At 40.2% G+C, this 16,037-nt stretch overlaps 1 protein-coding gene across 1 annotated transcript in view; it reads right to left on the reverse strand.

The window, feature by feature from the left end:
- Positions 1-16,037, reverse strand: part of GFRA1 (GDNF family receptor alpha 1) — a 227,997-nt gene that overhangs the window by 25,420 nt on the left and 186,540 nt on the right. The window contains exon 8 of the mRNA XM_068549057.1: positions 10,165-10,346. Coding sequence (XP_068405158.1) covers positions 10,165-10,346 — 182 coding nt within the window. The remainder of the gene's footprint in view (positions 1-10,164; positions 10,347-16,037) is intronic.

The following is a 16,037-nucleotide window of genomic DNA, read 5'->3' on the forward strand; positions in this document are numbered from 1 at the left end:
GACCCAACACAGCCAAAAATAAATACATAAATAAAATTTAAAAAAAAAAAAAAAAAAAGAAGAAATCGTAGCCCCACTACGGAATTACTGTGTGATCTCAGTTATGTTCCTAGCCTGTCCCTGCCTCACTTGCCTCATCTGTAAAAGAGAAGGATGTTTATCATACCTGACTCATGGGCTGCAGTGAGGACTAAAGGGCACAATGCATGTGAAATGTTTTGCAAAATGAAACACACTATATACCTGTTAGTGCAACTCACACCAATGTTCCCTAGTGTAACACCCCAAGCAAGGCACAACGCCACCATCCATCTCTTGCAAAGGGCCAAATGGCCAACTGACTTGAGATTAAGCATCGCATGTGACATTCTGGAGCATTCACTCTGCCCCAAGCACTGAAATATTACCCCCATTTAATCCTCTTAATCTAGCAGCTAGGCAGTCGTAACATTTTGTAGATGACGAAGCGGAGGCTTGGAGAGGTCATGATACTGGTAAGGACGAGAGCCTGGGTCTGCACACAGGCTTGGCTGCAAAACCCAAGCCCTCACCCCCTGCCTCATGTGTACAAAAAATGGGCTCAGACAGGCAGTCGTCTTAGGAGGTAAGGTGAGGTTTTGTGGAACCCTTAAGAGCTCCCTAGAAGTAAAATGCTGTTTAGCTCCAAGATGTGTGGATTGTGTGTGTGTCATCGGGGAGAGAGGTGTGGCCGCCCCCTCCTTCCTTGGTGTTCCCACGTCACCATTTCCCCTTCTGCTGAGAAGTTAAATGGCAGCCCTGAGAGAAACATCATGCTTTAATTTTACTTTGCCCCTCTGTTTATGAGGCAGAGTTCCTATCACTAATACAGGGGAAGGAAAGGCTGTTTCTTGGGAAAAGAGCTCATGTCTCCCCTGACATTGCCAGGGTGACCCTGCAGTGGCACAGAGTCCCCCTGACAGGGAGGGGTGGTCGGGCAGATCTTGTTGGAGGTAAATACCATGTGGCCAAGCCAAGCACTGTACCCCGAGAAGCAGAAGCCAGGTGATCTGGTGGGCCGGGGGGCAGGGAGATGGGGAGAACACCTCTGCATGGCTGTCACACTCCTCTCTCATGGGGGAAACTAATTTCAGGGAGTTTCCAGTGATGAGTATTCTTCTGAGATGCCATCTATTAACTTAGTCTGACCTTCCAAAAATGCTGACAAGCTGCGTCTTGCCCACTATTTGTATGTTCACTGAGGAAAGAATTTTTTTTGAATGCCCATCTCCATGATGTTTGCAGAACACAAAAGGAGCTTAATAAACCCGGTGAACACTGCCTCTGCCGTCATGCTCTGTGAACTTAGACATGAGCAGAGAAGAACCCGGTTTTGCTGCAGCCAAAGCTTGCCTCTTCTTGTGGTCAGGAACCACCTCTGGCCACTGTCATCACCTCATCCTAACAGGGTCCTACCCTCATCTGGCCACCTGTCTTTACAGTTGCTGGAAGCTGAGCGGACCCGAAAAGAACAGAACGCTGACCTAAGAGGAAGCAGGACGCTGAGGCCTGGCCAAAGATAAAAAAAAACTGTGCTCTGTGGTGCTATGTCTGCCTCTAGACCCACCTCTAACCAGCTGGGGGACTTAGTGCAAGTCACTTCCCCTCCCTGAACCGCAGGGCTGTACTGCAGGATGGGGCAGTTACATGCCATAATATTCCCCAAGCCTCCTCCTAGTTCTGGCATTTCCTGCACAGTGCACTGGACATGCGAAGGGCTCAGGAAACACTTTAGAAGTATGAAGAACATCTGGTTGACCTTAGCTTGTGTCTTCCCTACCCGCCTTCTCCTCAGGCTTGTGTGTGTGTGTATATAATGGTGTGTGTTGGTGGGGACCCAGGAGGACGAAGACAGAGACTAAAGCTCAGCTGAATGGCAGGTAGGATATCTAAGAAAAAGAGGGGAGTGTTGGGGGTGAGAAGATACCAAGCAAATCACAAGTGGAAAAACTGCCCCAATACTTTCTAGGACACAGACTGGGTTGTGAGTCAAGAAGGTATTTGGCAGAGAAGTTTCTGGTGAGTGTTCTGGTGAGGCTGATCCTTGGCGGGGCCTGGGCCGGGGGTGGTGGGGAGATGGGAGGATGGATTCCACTGACAAGTGTGAAGTGACAGCACGGTGCCTGGCACATGTCCCCTCCCCTGGCATGGCAGGAGGCAGAAGTCACCATGTGGTCACTGTTGCCTCTCAAATCCAGGAAGAACCGTGGAAAGAACACAAGCCTCTAGATTCCAGGGCTGGTTCTGTGACTTGCTAGCTCTGCAGGCTCAAGCCAAAGTGTCCCCTCCTGAGCCCCACGTCCTCCAAGGCTGCAGTAACAACACAATCATAGCATCTCTCGAGCAGCTGTCAGGAGGGTAACATCCAAAGAGGTGAGGTGTGTGAAAATACTTGGTGAGTGTATGAAGATGTTCCAAAATAGCTGAATACTCATTATGATGAAAAAAATCAACAAAAAGGCAGAATCAACACTCTGCTTTGACTAAAGTTAGGAAAGGACTGTTTGTATGTCATTGTGCTTCTTTCCCTTGGAGATCTGAATCAACTCCAAAGAAGTCTTTGGGCCGTTCTCACTGGACTCTATTCACACGAGGGGTTTTCAGTGCAGGTGACTTACAGCTCCTCAAACCATGAAAGAGCATCTCCTTCTGCTTCCTGAAGAATGAACCCGAGTAGGACTCTACATTTGCATTAACACTTGGATAGTAACACTGTCTCTGGCTTATCTTTAGATAGAGTTAAATATTCCACATTGAGCCTAAATGGCAATGATGTTGACAAAGCCAAGAGCCCCCAAGACAACCCACTGAATGGGAGAAAATGTTTGCAAATGATATGACTGATAGGGAGTAATATCCAACATATATAAACAGCTCATACAACTCAACATCAAAGAAACCAACAACTGATTAAAAAATGGGCAGAAGAGGGAGATTGGTTCGAGATGGCGGAGTAGAAGGACGTGCTCTCACTCCCTCTTGAAAGAACACCAGAATCACAACTAACTGCTGAATAATCATCGACAGGAAGACACTGGAATTCACCAAAAAAGATACCCCACATACAAAGACAAAGGAGAAGCCGCAATGAGACGGTAGGAGGGGTGCAATCACAATAAAATCAATCCCGTAACTGCTGGGTGGGTGACTCACAAACTTGAGAACACTTATAACACAGAAGTCCACCCACTGGAGTGAAGGTTCTCAGCCCCACGTCAGGCTTCCCAATCTGGGGGTCCAGCAACAGGAGGAGGAATTCCTAGAGAATCAGACTTTGAAGGCTAGCGGGATTTGATTGCAGGACTTTGACAGGACTGGGGGAAACAGAGACTCCACTCTTGCAGGGCACACACAAAGTAGTGTGCGCATTGGGACCCAGGGGAAGGAGCAGTGACCCCATAGGAGACTGAAGCAGACCTACCTGCTAGTGTTGGAGGGTCTCCTGCAGAGGCAGGGGGTAGCTGTGTCTCACCGTGAGGACAAGGACACTGGCAGCAAAAGTTCTGGGAAGTACTCCTTGGCGTGACATCTTCCAGAGTCCACCATTAGCCCCACCAAAGAGCCCGGGTAGGCTCCAGTGTTGGGTCGTCTCAGGGCAAACAACCAACAAGGAGGGAAACCAGCGCCACCCATCAGCAGACAAGCGGATTAAAGTTTTACTGAGCTCTGCCCACCAAAGCAACAGCCAGCTCTACCCACCACCAGTCTCTCCCATCAGGAAATTTCCACAAGCCTCTTAGATAGCCTCATCCACCAGACGGCAAAAAGCAGAAGCAAGAACTACAATCCTGCAGCCTGTGGAACAAAAACCACATTCACAGAAAGAGAGACAAGATGAAAAGGCAGAGGGCTATGTACCAGATGAAGGAACAAGATAAAACCCCAATAAAACAACTAAATGAAGTGGAGATAGGCAACCTTCCAGAAAAATAATTCAGAATAATGATAGTGAAAATGATCCAGGACCCCGGAAAAATAATGGAAGCAAAGATCGAGAAGATGCAAGAAATGTTTAACAAAAAGATCTAGAAGAATTAAAGAACAAACAAACACAGATGAACAACACAATAACTGAAATGAAAAATGCACTAAAAGGAATCAATAGCAGAATAACTGAGGAAGAAGAACAGATAAGAGACCTGGAAGACAAAATGGTGGAATTCACTGCCGCCGAACAGAATAAAGAAAAAAGAATGAAAAGAAATGAAGACAGCTTAAGAGACCTCTGGGACAATATTAAACACAACAACATTCGCATTATAAGGGTCCCAGAAGGAGACGAGAGAGAGAAAGGACCCGAGAAAATATTTGAAGAGATTATAGTCGAAAACTTCCCTAACATGGAAAAGGAAGTAGCCACCCAAGTCCAGGAAGCACAGAGAGTCCCATACAGGATAAACCCAAGGAGAAACACGCTGAGACACATAGTAATCAAATTGGCAAAAATTAAAGACAAAGAAAAATCATTGAAAGCAGCAAGGGAAAATGACAAATAACATACAAGGGAACTCCCATAAGGTTAACAGCTGATTTCTCAGCAGGAACTCTACAAGCCAGAAGGGAGTGGCATGATATACTTAAAGTGATGAAAGGGAAGAACCTACAACCAAATTACTCTACCCAACAAGGATCTCATTCAGATTCGATGGAGAAATCAAAAGCTTTACAGAGAAGCAAAAGCTAAGAGAATTCAGCACCACCAAACCAGCTCTACAACAAATGCTAAAGGAACTTCTCTAAGTGGGCAACACAAGAGAAGAAAAGGACCTACAGAAACAAACCCAAAACAATTAAGAAAATGGTAACAGGAACATACATATCGATAATTACCTTAAACGTGAATGGATTAAATGCTCCAACCACAAGACACAGGCTTGCTGAATGGATACAAAAACAAGACCCACATATATGCTGTCTACAAGAGACCCACCTCAGACCTAGGGACACATACAGACTGAAAGTGAGGGGATGGAAAAAGATATTCCATGCAAATGGAAATCAAAAGAAAGCTGGAGTAGCAATACTCGTATCAGATAAAATAGACTTTAAAATAAAGAATGTTACAAGAGACAAGGAAGGACACTACATAATGATCAAGGGATCAATCCAAGAAGAAGATATAACAATTATAAATATATATGCACCCAACATAGGAGCACCTCAATACATAAGGCAACTGCTAACAGCTCTAAAAGAGGAAATCGACAGTAACACAATAATAGTGGGGGACTTTAATACCTCACTTTCACCAATGGACAAATCATCCAAACAGAAAAGTAATAAGGAAACACAACCTTTAAATGACACAATAGACCAGATAGATTTAATTGATATTTATAGGACATTCCATCCAAAAACAACAGATTACACTTTCTTCTCAAGAGCTCACGGAACATTCTCCAGGACAGATCACATCCTGGGTCATAAATCAAGCCTCAGTAAATTTAAGAAAATTGAAATCATATCAAGCATCTTTTCTGACCACAATGCTATGAGATTAGAAATCAATTACTGGGAAAAAAAATGTAACAAACACAAACAAATGGAGACTAAACAATACGTTACTAAATAACCAAGAGATCACTGAAGAAATCAAAGAGGAAATCAAAAAATACCTAGAGACTAATGATAATGAAAACACGACGATCCAAAACCTATGGGATGCAGGAAAAGCAGTTCTAAGAGGGAAGTTTATAGATATTCAAGCCTACCTCAAGAAACAAGAAAAATCTCAAATAAACAATCTAACGTTACACCTAAAGGAACTAGAGAAAGACGAACAAACAAAACCCAAAGTTAGCAGGAGGAAAGAAATCATCAAGATCAGAGCAGAAATAAATGAAACAGAATCAAAGATAACAATAGCAAAGATCAATAAAACTAAAAGCTGCTTCTTTGAGAAGATAAACAAAATTGATAAACCATTAGCCAAACTCATCAAGAAAAAGAGGGAGAGGACTCAAATCAATAAAATTAGAAATGAAAAAGGAGAAGTTACAACAGACACCGCAGAAATGCAAAGCATTCTAAGAAACTACTACAAGGAACTCTATGCCAATAAAATGGACAAGCTGGAAGAAATGGACAAATTCTTATAAAGGTATAACCTTCCAAGACTGAACCAGGAAGAAATAGAAAATATGAACAGATCAATCACAAGTAATGAAATTGAAACTGTGATTAAAAAGTTTCCAACAAACAAAAGTCCAGGACCAGATGGCTTCACAGGTGAATTCTATCAAACATTCAGAGAAGAGCTAACACCCATCCTTCTCAAACTCTTCCCAAAAATTGCAGAGGAAGGAACACTCCCAAACTCATTCAATGAGGCCACCATCACCCTGATACCAAAACCAGACAAAGATACTACAAAAAAAGAAAATTACAGACCAATATCACTGATGAATATATATGCAAAAATCCTCAACAAACTACTAGCAAACAGAATCCAACAACACATTAAAAGGACCACACAATGATCAAGTGGGATTTATCCCAGGGATGCAAGGATTCTTCAATATACGCAAAACAATCAATGTGATACACCATATTAAGAAATTGAAGAATAAAAACCATATGATCATGTCAATAGATGCAGAAAAAGCTTTTGACAAAATTCAACACCCATTTATGATAAAAACTCTCCAGAAAGTGGGCATAGAGGGAACCTACCTCAACATAATAAAGGCCATATATGACAAACCCACAGCAAACATCATTCTCAATGGGGAAAAACTGAAAGCATTTCCTCGAAGATCAGGAACAAGACAAGGATGTCCACTCTTGCCACTGTTATTCAACATAGTTTTGGAAGCCCTAGCCACGGCAATCAGAGAAGAAAAAGAAATAAAAGGAATACAGACTGGAAAAGAAGAAGTAAAACTGTCACTGTTTGCAGATGACATGATACTATACATAGAGAATCCTAAAGATGCCACCAGAAAAGTTCTAGAGCTAATCAATGAATTTGGTAAAGTTGCAGGATACAAAATTAATGCACAGAAATCTCTTGCATTCCTATACACTAATGATGAAAAATCTGAAAGAGAAATTAAGGAAACACTCCCATTTACCATTGCAACAAAAAGAAGAAAATACCTAGGAATAAACCTACCTAGGGAGACAAAAGACCTGTACTCAGAAAACTATAAGACACTGATGAAAGAAATCAAAGATGACACAAACAGATGGAGAGATATACCATGTTCTTGGATTGGAAGAATCAATATTGTGAAAATGACTATACTACCCAAAGCAATCTACAGATTCAATGCAATCCCTATCAAATTACCAATGGCATTTTTTTTACAGAACTAGAACAAAAAAATCTTAAAATTTGTATGGAGACACAAAAGACCCCGAATAGCCAAAGCAGTCTTGAGGGAAAAAAACGGAGGTGGAAGAATCAGACTCCCTGACTTCAGACAATACTACAGAGTTACAGTAAGCAAGACAATATGGTACTGGCACAAAAACAGAAATATAGATCAATGCAACAGGATAGAAAGCCCAGAGATAAACCCACACATATATGGTCAACTGATCTATGACAAAGGAGGCAAGGATATACAATGGAGAAAAGACAGTCTCTTCAATAAGCGGTGCTGGGAAAACTGGACAGCTACATGGAAAAGAATGAAATTAGAACACTCCCTATCACTACACAGAAAAATAAACTCAAAATGGATTAGAGACCTAAATGTAAGACTGGACACTATAAAACTCTTAGAGGAAAACATAGGAAGAACACTCTTTGACATAACTCACAGCAAGATCTTCTTTGATCCACCGCCTAGAGTAATGGAAATAAAAACAAAAATAAACAAATGGGACCTAATGAAACTTAAAAGCTTTTGCCAAGCAAAGGAAACCATAAACAAGATAAAAGGACAACACTCAGAATGGGAGAAAATATTTGCAAATGAATCAATGGACAAAGGATTAATCTCCAAAATATATAAACAGCTCATGCAGCTCAATATTTAAAAAAAAAATAACCCAATCAAAAATGGGCAGAAGGCCTAAATAGACATTTCTCCAAAGAAGACATACAGATGGCCAAGAAGCACATGAAAAGCTGCTCAACATCACTAATTATTAGAGAAATGCAAATCAGATAAAACTACAATGAGGTATCACCTCACACCAGTTAGAATGGGCATCATCAGAAAATCTACAAACAACAAATGCTGGAGAGGGTGTGGAGAAAAGGGAACCCTCTTGCACTGTTGGTAGGAATGTAAATTGATACAGCCACTATGGGGAACAGTATGGAGGTTCCTTAAAAAACTAAAAATAGAATTACCATATGACCCAGCAATCCCACTACTGGGCATATACCCAGAGAAAACCGTAATTCAAAAAGACACATGCACCCCAATGTTCACTGCAGCACTATTTACAATAGCCAGGTCATGGAAGCAACCTAAATGCTCATCGACAGACGAATGGATAAAGAAGATGTGGTATATACATACAATGGAATATCACTCAGCCATAAAAAGGAGCAAAATTGGGTCATTTGTTGATACGTGGATGAATCTAGAGACTGTCACACAGAGTGAAGTAAGTCAGAAAGAGAAAAACAAATATCACATATTAACGCATATATTTGGAATCTAGAAATATGGTACAGATGAACCGGTTTGCAGGGCAGAAATTGAGACCCAGATGTAGAGAACAAAGTATGGACACCAAGGGGGGAAAGCAGCAGTGGGCAGGGGTGGTGGTGTGATGAACTGGGAAATTGGGATTGACATGTATCCACTGATGTGTATAAAGTGGATGACTAATAAGATACTGCTGCAGAAAAAAATAAAATAAAATTCAAAAAGTAAAAAAAAAATGGGCGGAAGAACTGAATACACATTTTTCCAAACTAGAAATGCATATGGCCAACAGGCACATGAAAAGATGCTCAACATCACTAGTCATCAAGGAAATGCAAATCAAACCCACAATGAGGTATCACCTCACACCTGTCAGAATGTCTATCGTCATCGAGAACACAGATAACAAATGTTTTTGAGGATGTGGAGAAAAGGGAATTCTTGTACACTGTTGGTGGGAATGTAAATTGGCGCAGCCACTGTGGAAAACATTATGGAGGTTTCTCAAAAAAACGAAAAATAGAACTACACATGACTCTGCAATTCCACTCCTGGGTATATATATATGAGAAAAACAAAGACACTAATTTGAAAAGATACGTGCACCCCAATGTTCATAGCAGCATTATTTACAATTGCCAAGATGTGGAAATAACCTAAGTGTCCATCAACAGATGAATGGATAAAGAAGATGTATATATATGTACAATGGAATACTACTCAGCCATAAAATAGAATGAAATTTTGCCATTTGCAGCAACATGGATGGTCTTGGAGGGTATTATGCTAAGTGAAATAAGTCAGACAGAGAAAGAAAAATACTGTATGATATCAGTTATATGTGTAATCTAAGAAGTACAGCAAACTAGTGAACGTAACAAAAAAGAAGCAGACTCACAGATATGGAGAACAAGCTAGTGGTTACCAGTGGGGAGAAGGAAGCGGGGAGGAGCAATACAGGGATGGCGGAGCAGCAGGTGCAAACTATTGGGTGTAAGATGGTCTCAAGGATGTATTGTACAACACAGAGAATATAGTCAATATTTTGTAATAACTGTAAATGGAAAGTAACCTTTACAAATTGCATGCAAATCTTTTTTTAATTTAAAAATTAAAAACAAAAATCCAAGAGCTCCTTCCTTTTCTGTACACTGCTGCTTTGTACAGAACACTGAAAAAGCATAATAAATAAATAAATAAATAGCTAACTCAACTCCACCACCCTGTAAACAGAAAGCTTAAGGATTCATCTGCCCAGACCCCTCATTTTATAGGTGAAGACACCAAGGCCAATACAAGTACCTTGACCAAAGCCCCAGCCCTCGTCAATGGCAGAGTCAGTTCCAGAGCCCATCCTTCTCTCCACTCTAGAGAACATCACGGTCTCCATCTCTCATGGTTAAAATGCACTTTTGAGACTCAAACCTGAGCAGCATTCCAAGATGGAGATCCTCCATCTCTAAATGCATTTCAGAAAATGAATCTGTGTTCCCCTCAGAAGTAAGCACCGACAGGGAGTTCAGGCCCCTGCTCTTACCTGTAAATTTGCACAAGGTGGTAAAACATGAGTGGGGATTTCATTCTCAGAGCCTGCTGGCCCCAGGGGCTTGTTCTTGACCCGGAAGGCTGTGGTGGTGGTGGCAGTGGTGGTCTGAACTGGGAGGGCTGGCTGCCACACGGTCACATCTGAGCCATTGCCAAAGGCTTGAATTGCATTTTCTGCAGTAAAACAGGAGGAAATTCAATTTCAAAGTCAAGCAGCAAATGTAACAGACAGGATACATGAAGGCATAGAGGCACACTAGAAATTCTGATGAGAGCACTGGACTTCTCTGAACAAAACCCATCCATCCATCCACCCTCCACATGCTGAAAGCCAGCCATGGGTCAGGTGCTCAAAACTTAGTTCATTCATTAAACCCTGAGCTGGACACTTAGCTCTGCTCTAAGTACAACAAATATGTATTGTGTCCCTATTCACGTACCAGGTGTGGAGCAAAATCCTTGCCCTGAAACACCCATCAGTCGAGCCTTTTGAAAGCCAGCCTCAGACCTGTTATTTGGGATCACAGTCACTGGTCCATCTTCCAAGAAAATGCTTGTGTCAAAATTCTATACTAAAAGCAAACCATTTAGTGTTTTTTTGTTTGTTTTTTGTTTTTTTCTTTTTTTAATTTAATTTTATTTATTTTTTTATACAGCAGGTTATTACTCATCCATTTTATACACATCAGTGTATACATGTCAATCCCAATCTCCCAATTCAGTCCACCACCACCCCATCCCCGCCGCTTTCGCCCCTTGGTGCCCATACATTTTTTTCTCTACTTCTGTGTCTCAATTTCTGCTCTGCAAACCGGTTCATCTGTACCATTTTCTAGGTTCCACATATATGCGTTAGTATACGATATTTGTTTTCCTCTTTCTGACTTACTTCACTCTGTATGACAGTCTCTATATGCATCCACGTCTCTACAAATGACCCGATTTCGTTCCTTTTTATGGCTGAGTAATATTCCATTGTATATATGTACCACATCTTCTTTATCCATTTGTCTGTTGACGAGCATTTAGGTTGCTTCCATGACCTGGCTATTGTAAATAGTGCTGCAGTGAACATTGGGGTGCATGTGTCTTTTTGAATTACGGTTTTCTCTGGGTATATGCCCAGTAGTGGGATTGCTGGGTCATATGGTAATTCTATTTTTAGTTTTTTAAGGAACCTCCATACTGTTCTCCATAGTGGCTGTATCAATTTACATTCCTACCAACAGTGCAAGAGGGTTCCCTTTTCTCCACACCCTCTCCAGCATTTGTTGTTTGTAGATTTTCTGATGATGCCCATTCTAACTGGTGTGAGGTGATACCTCATTGTAGTTTTATCTGATTTGCATTTCTCTAATAATTAGTGATGTTGAGCAGCTTTTCATGTGCTTCTTGGCCATCTGTATGTCTTCTTTGGAGAAATGTCTATTTAGGACTTCTGCTCATTTTTGGATTGGGTTGTTTGTTTTTTTAATATTGAGCTGCATGAGCTGTTTATATATTTTGGAGATTAATCCTTTGTCCATTGATTCCTTTGCAAATATTTTCTCCCATTCTGAGGGTTGTCCTTTAGTCTTGTTTACGGTTTCCTTTGCTGTGCAAAAGCTTTTAAATTTCAATAGGTCCCATTTGTTTATTTTTGTTTTTATTTCCATTACTCTAGGAGGTGGGTCAAAAAAGACCTTGCTGTGATTTATGACAAAGAGTGTTCTTCCTATGTTTTCCTCTAAGAGTTTTATAGTGCCTGGTCTTACATTTAGGTCTCTAATCCATTTTGAGTTTATTTTTCTGTATGGTGTTAGGGAGTGTTCTAATTTCATTCTTTTCCATGTAGCTGTCCAGTTTTCCCAGCACCACTTATTGAAGAGACTGTCTTTTCTCCATTGTATATCCTTGCCTCCTTTGTCATAGATTAGTTGACCATAGGTGCATGGGTTTATCTCTGGGCTTTCTATCCTGTTGCATTGATCTATATTTCTGTTTTTGTGCCAGTATCATATTGTCTTGATTACTGTAGATTTGTAGTATAGTCTGAAGTCAGGGAGCCTGATTCCTCCACCTCCGTTTTTTTCCCTCAAGACTGCTTTGGCTATTCGGGGTCTTTTGTGTCTCCATACAAATTTTAAGATTTTTTGTTCTAGTTCTGTAAAAAATGCCATTGGTAATTTGATAGGGATTGCATTGAATCTGTAGATTGCTTTGGGTAGTATACTCATTTTCACAATATTGACTCTTCCAATCCAAGAACATGATATATCTCTCTCTGTTGGTATCATCTTTAATTTCTTTCATCAGTGTCTTATAGTTTTCTGAGTACAGGTCTTTTGTCTCCCTAGGTAGGTTTATTCCTAGATATTTTCTTCTTTTTGTTGCAATGGTAAATGGGAGTGTTTCCTTAATTTCTCTTTCAGATTTTTCATCATTAGTGTATAGGAATGCAAGAGATTTCTGTGCATTAATTTTGTATCCTGCAACTTTACCAAATTCATTGATTAGCTCTAGTAGTTTTCTGGTGGTATCTTTAGGATTCTCTATGTATAGCATCATGTCATCTGCAAACAGTGACAGTTTTACTTCTTTTCCAATCTGTATTCCTTTTATTTCTTTTTTTTCTCTGATTGCTGTGGCTAGGACTTCCAAAACTATGTTGAATAACAGTGGTGAGAGTGGACATCCTTGTCTTGTTCCTGATCTTCGAGGAAATGCTTTCAGTTTTTCCCCATTGAGAATGATGTTTGCTGTGGGTTTGTCATATATGGCCTTTATTATGTTGAGGTAGGTTCCCTCTATGCCCACTTTCTGGAGAGTTTTTATCATAAATGGGTGTTGAATTTTGTCAAAAGCTTTTTCTGCTTCTATTGAGATGATCATATGGTTTTTATTTTTCAATTTGTTAATATGGTGTATCACATTGATTGTTTTGCGTATATTGAAGAATCCTTGCATCCCTGGGATAAATCCCACTTGATCATTGTGTGGTCCTTTTAATGTGTTGTTGGATTCTGTTTGCTAGTAGTTTGTTGAGGATTTTTGCATATATATTCATCAGTGATATTGGTCTGTAATTTTCTTTTTTTGTAGTATCTTTGTCTGGTTTTGGTATCAGGGTGATGGTGGCCTCATTGAATGAGTTTGGGAGTGTTCCTTCCTCTGCAATTTTTGGGAAGAGTTTGAGAAGGATGGGTGTTAGCTCTTCTCTGAATGTTTGATAGAATTCACCTGTGAAGCCATCTGGTCCTGGACTTTTGTTTGTTGGAAGATTTTTAATCACAGTTTCAATTTCATTACTTGTGATTGGTCTGTTCATATTTTCTATTTCTTCCTGGTTCAGTCTTGGAAGGTTATACCTTTATAAGAATTTGTCCATTTCTTCCAGCTTGTCCATTTTATTGGCATAGAGTTCCTTGTAGTAGTTTCTTAGAATGCTTTGCATTTCTGCGGTGTCTGTTGTAACTTCTCCTTTTTCATTTCTAATTTTATTGATTTGAGTCCTCTCCCTCTTTTTCTTGATGAGTTTGGCTAATGGTTTATCAATTTTGTTTATCTTCTCAAAGAAGCAGCTTTTAGTTTTATTGATCTTTGCTATTGTTATCTTTGATTCTGTTTCATTTATTTCTGCTCTGATCTTGATGATTTCTTTCCTCCTGCTAACTTTGGGTTTTGTTTGTTCGTCTTTCTCTAGTTCCTTTAGGTGTAACGTTAGATTGTTTATTTGAGATTTTTCTTGTTTCTTGAGGTAGGCTTGAATATCTATAAACTTCCCTCTTAGAACTGCTTTTCCTGCATCCCATAGGTTTTGGATCGTCGTGTTTTCATTATCATTAGTCTCTAGGTATTTTTTGATTTCCTCTTTGATTTCTTCAGTGATCTCTTGGTTATTTAGTAACGTATTGTTTAGTCTCCATTTGTTTGTGTTTGTTACATTTTTTTTCCCAGTAATTGATTTCTAATCTCATAGCATTGTGGTCAGAAAAGATGCTTGATATGATTTCAATTTTCTTAAATTTACTGAGGCTTGATTTATGACCCAGGATGTGATCTGTCCTGGAGAATGTTCCGTGAGCTCTTGAGAAGAAAGTGTAATCTGTTGTTTTTGGATGGAATGTCCTATAAATATCAATTAAATCTATCTGGTCTATTGTGTCATTTAAAGGTTGTGTTTCCTTATTACTTTTCTGTTTGGATGATTTGTCCATTGGTGAAAGTGAGGTATTAAAGTCCCCCACTATTATTGTGTTACTGTCGATTTCCTCTTTTAGAGCTGTTAGCAGTTGCCTTATGTATTGAGGTGCTCCTATGTTGGGTGCATATATATTTATAATTGTTATATCTTCTTCTTGGATTGATCCCTTGATCATTATGTAGTGTCCTTCCTTGTCTCTTGTAACATTCTTTATTTTAAAGTCTATTTTATCTGATACGAGTATTGCTACTCCAGCTTTCTTTTGATTTCCATTTGCATGGAATATCTTTTTCCATCCCCTCACTTTCAGTCTGTATGTGTCCCTAGGTCTGAGGTGGGTCTCTTGTAGACAGCATATATGTGGGTCTTGTTTTTGTATCCATTCAGCAAGCCTGTGTCTTGTGGTTGGAGCATTTAATCCATTCACGTTTAAGGTAATTATCGATATGTATGTTCCTGTTACCATTTTCTTAATTGTTTTGGGTTTGTTTCTGTAGGTCCTTTTCTTCTCTTGTGTTGCCCACTTAGAGAAGTTCCTTTAGCATTTGTTGTAGAGCTGGTTTGGTGGTGCTGAATTCTCTTAGCTTTTGCTTCTCTGTAAAGCTTTTGATTTCTCCATAGAATCTGAATGAGATCCTTGTTGGGTAGAGTAATTTGGTTGTAGGTTCTTCCCTTTCATCACTTTAAGTATATCATGCCACTCCCTTCTGGCTTGTGGAGTTTCTGCTGTGAAATCAGCCGTTAACTTTATGGGAGTTCCCTTGTATGTTATTTGTCATTTTTCCCTTGCTGCTTTCAATGATTTTTCTTTGTCTTTAATTTTTGCCAATTTGATTACTATGTGTCTCGGCATGTTTCTCCTTGGGTTTATCCTGTATGGGACTCTCTGTGCTTCCTGGACTTGGGTGGCTACTTCCTTTTCCATGTTAGGGAAGTTTTCGACTATAATCTCTTCAAATATTTTCTCGGGTCCTTTCTCTCTCTCGTCTCCTTCTGGGACCCTTATAATGCGAATGTTGTTGTGTTTAATGTTGTCCCAGAGGTCTGTTAGGCTGTCTTCATTTCTTTTCATTCTTTTTTCTTTATTCTGTTCGGCGGCAGTGAATTCCACCATTCTGTCTTCCAGGTCACTTATCCGTTCTTCTTCCTCAGTTATTCTGCTACTGACTCCTTCTAGTGTATTTTTCATTTCAGTTATTGTATTGTTCATCTCTGTTTGTTTGTTCTTTAATTCTTCTTGATGTTTGTTAAACATTTCTTGCATCTTCTAGTTCTTTGCTTCCATTGTTTTTTCTGAGGTCCTGGGTCATCTTAACTATCATTGTTCTGAATTCTCTTTCTGGAAGATTGCCTATCTCCACTTCATTTAGTTGTTTTTCTGGGGTTTTAACTTGTTTCTTCATCTGGTACATAGCCCTCTGCCTTTTCATCTTGTCTCTCTTTCTGTGAATGTGGTTTTTATTCCATAGGCTGCAGGATTGTAGTTCTTCCTGCTCTGCTTTTTGCCCTCTGGTGGATGAGGCTATCGGAGAGGCTTGTGGAAGCTTCCTGATGGGAGGGACTGGTGGTGGGTAGAGCTGGCTGTTGCTTTGGTGGGCAGAGCTCAGTAAAACTTAATCCACTTGTCTGCTGATGGGTGGGGCTGGGCTCTCTCCCTGTTGGTTGTTTGGCCTGAGGCGACC

The sequence above is a fragment of the Eschrichtius robustus genome, chromosome 7 (assembly GCF_028021215.1).
Source record: "Eschrichtius robustus isolate mEscRob2 chromosome 7, mEscRob2.pri, whole genome shotgun sequence".
Classification (NCBI taxonomy): domain Eukaryota; kingdom Metazoa; phylum Chordata; class Mammalia; order Artiodactyla; family Eschrichtiidae; genus Eschrichtius; species Eschrichtius robustus.